The sequence below is a fragment of the Diadema antillarum genome, unplaced genomic scaffold (genome assembly GCF_040938485.1).
Source record: "Diadema antillarum isolate AM-2024a unplaced genomic scaffold, OU_Dant_1.0 scf00000191, whole genome shotgun sequence".
Lineage (NCBI taxonomy): Eukaryota > Metazoa > Echinodermata > Echinoidea > Diadematoida > Diadematidae > Diadema > Diadema antillarum.
This window is the reverse complement of record NW_027271080.1, coordinates 341,241-343,874: the sequence shown is the minus strand read 5'-3', so window position 1 is coordinate 343,874 and position 2,634 is coordinate 341,241. Positions and strand designations below refer to the sequence as shown.

The window sequence follows — 2,634 nt, the reverse complement described above, 5'->3', positions numbered from 1 at the left end:
CCATAACAAGATGCGCACAAACACAAAAAGCGCACAAGGGCGCACATAGACAAATAGCGCACAAGGTAGGACGTCACAAAGAAAACTAGGAAGGTAAGGAAAATACAAGAAGCGTACAAAATAGGACGTCACAAAGAACAAAGAGAAAGCACGTCACAAAGCAAGGAGGTAGAAAATTGCAGATGAGAGAGAGAGAGAAAGAGAGAGAGGGAGAAGGAAACGAAGATAAAAAAAGAAGGATTATTCCCTAACGGAGAAAGAACGGAAAGAAACATTCAGTCCATTGGGGTGAAGGCAGCCGAGGCGATAGATTAGTTGCTCTTCTCGTAGTTTGCGGATTTCGTCTGGGCCATTATGACAGGTCGTCATTACACCGATCTTCAGGTGGTTAATGGTGTGCCCGGGCCGGTTGAAGTGCTGGGCCACTGGAAGTCCCGGTGTATTGAGCTTTACTGATCGGAGGTGTTCGGTTGCGCGGTCTGCTAGTCTCCGTTTCGTCTCACCTATGTAGATCTTGTGGCAGGCTGTACAAGTGATCGCGTAGACCACATTCTCAACGGTACAGGTGAACCGATCGCGAACAACCCAGGTGTATTTAGGACCTTTGATGTGTGCTGCCCTATCCACATGGCTACATGTGTTGCACCTTCTCCTTCCACAGGGATGGGTACCGCATTCCAAATCTGCTTCTGAATGTGCCTGGACCTTCAACCCCGTGTGGACCAACAGATCCCGTAGACTCAGGTCCTTCTTGTATGCTACGAGAGGAGGCTCTTTGAAGATTTCCTTGGTGGATGCATCTTCCTGTAAGATGTGTGTGTTGTCCATAATGGTAGAAACGAGCTTTTGCGTTGATGGGTGATATGTCAACACTAGTGGTACTCTGTCGCTGTTACATTGTCTCCTCGGTTCCAGGGCTTCTTGCCGGCTCAAGCTAGACACTTTTCTTGTCGCCTTCTTGACAACCTGTTCAGGGTAGCCACGCCGTTCAAAGAAACCGGCCATTTCATGCGATTTCTGTTGGAAGTCTTCATCATCACTGCAGAGACGGCGGAGTCTAGTGAGTTGGGAGAACGGTATTGAGCGTTTGCAGCTGGGTGGGTGAGATGATGAGTAGTTCAGATAGCAATGCGCATCAGTAGGCTTGTAGTGTACGCTTGTCTTTATTCGATCTCCTTCTAGGCTGAGTTCAATGTCCAGGAATGCGATCGAGTCAGCGGAAATTTCATGTGTGAATTTCAGTGAGTTATGGAAGTTGTTGAAGTGGTTGATCAGCTCATTCAGGTGTTCGAGGGAGCAGGATGCAACTCCGACGTAGTCGTCGATGTACCTCTTTAGAAGCAGCGGTTTGGGGCCTTGGAAACTCCTTATAATTTGCTCCTCGATGAAGCCTATGAAAAGGCAGGCGTACGAAGGGCCCATTTTAGTTCCCATGGCAACTCCCTTCTTCTGATGGTAGAAATTTCCATTGAACTGGAAGGTGGAAAGTCCCAGCACTAGCTCCGCAAGACGCAGGATGGTGGTGTCATCTGGCCGGTCAGGAGACGGGAACTTCTGCAAGAAATGCTGTATTGCCTGTAGGCCCTCCTTCTGAGGGATATTAGTGTAGAGAGAAGAAACATCCATGGTAAACAGATATTGGGGGCCTTGTGCTGAGAGCTTCAGAGTTTCAAAGATACGGAGGGCGTCCGAAGAGTCCTTCACGTATGTATCCAGCTGTGCAACAAGAGGGGAGAGTATGCCATCTAGGTATTGGCTTATCAGCTCCGTCGGGCATCCTATGGTAGAAACTATTGGTCTGCCGGGGTTTCCCTCTTTGTGGATTTTAGGAAGAAGGTAGAAGGTTGGAACGCGAGGGGACTTTTGACAAAGGTTCGATGCCGATGATGGGAGAGCGTTACTCCTGATAAGATCCGTAACTGTGTCTTTAACGATCTGGTTATGATCGCTTGTTGGATCCCTGTCTACCTTTTCATAGAAAGTTGGATTGTTTAGTTGACGCTCAGCCTCGGCGATGTATAAGTCACGTCGCCATACGACGACGGCTCCTCCTTTGTCGGCCGGTTTTATGATGTAGTTGGTGTTCTTCCTCAGGGACTTGAGCGCTTTTTCTTCCTTCTCAGTGATGTTAGATCGAGACTGAGTACAGGATGAGTGTACGTTGTTGACATCCATCCTACATTTACTGATAAAGCGATCGAGATTGGGGTTCTCACCTTCAGATGGAGTCCAAGTAGAACGCTTCGGTTGTAGAGATTCAAACGATGGACATGATGGTTGTTGGGTAAGATCTGCTGAGTCATTTGTTCCACGGTCAGCTTGATCAGTTTCACTATTCTTATGAGCAAAGTGTGCTTTTAGCCGCAGACGACGTGCGAAGCTCTCGAAGTCACGTCGCACCTCGAAATCATTCACAGATTTCCGTTTAGGAACGAATGTCAAGCCTCTCGAAAGAAGAGCGCGTTCACCTTCATCAAGCTGTAGATCCTCAGGAATCGTTACAACTAGACGATGAGACGAAGGTTTGCTTTCATCAGAAATAACGTGCTCTTGTGTCCCATTCGCACTCTCTTTGATACTGTGATGTTCGGCATTAGTCGATTAGCCCCGGGGTAGAACAAGGAAGAGAGTTTC

The 2,634-nt window shown here is 47.9% G+C and overlaps 1 protein-coding gene across 1 annotated transcript; it reads right to left on the bottom strand.

Moving 5' to 3' along the window:
• Positions 1–240: 240 nt before the first annotated feature.
• LOC139723434 (uncharacterized) lies at positions 241–2,175 on the bottom strand. The gene has a single exon (XM_071634678.1). The coding sequence runs from the start codon at positions 2,173–2,175 to the stop codon at positions 241–243; it is 1,935 nt and encodes a 644-aa protein (XP_071490779.1).
• Between the last annotated feature and the right edge of the window lie 459 nt (positions 2,176–2,634).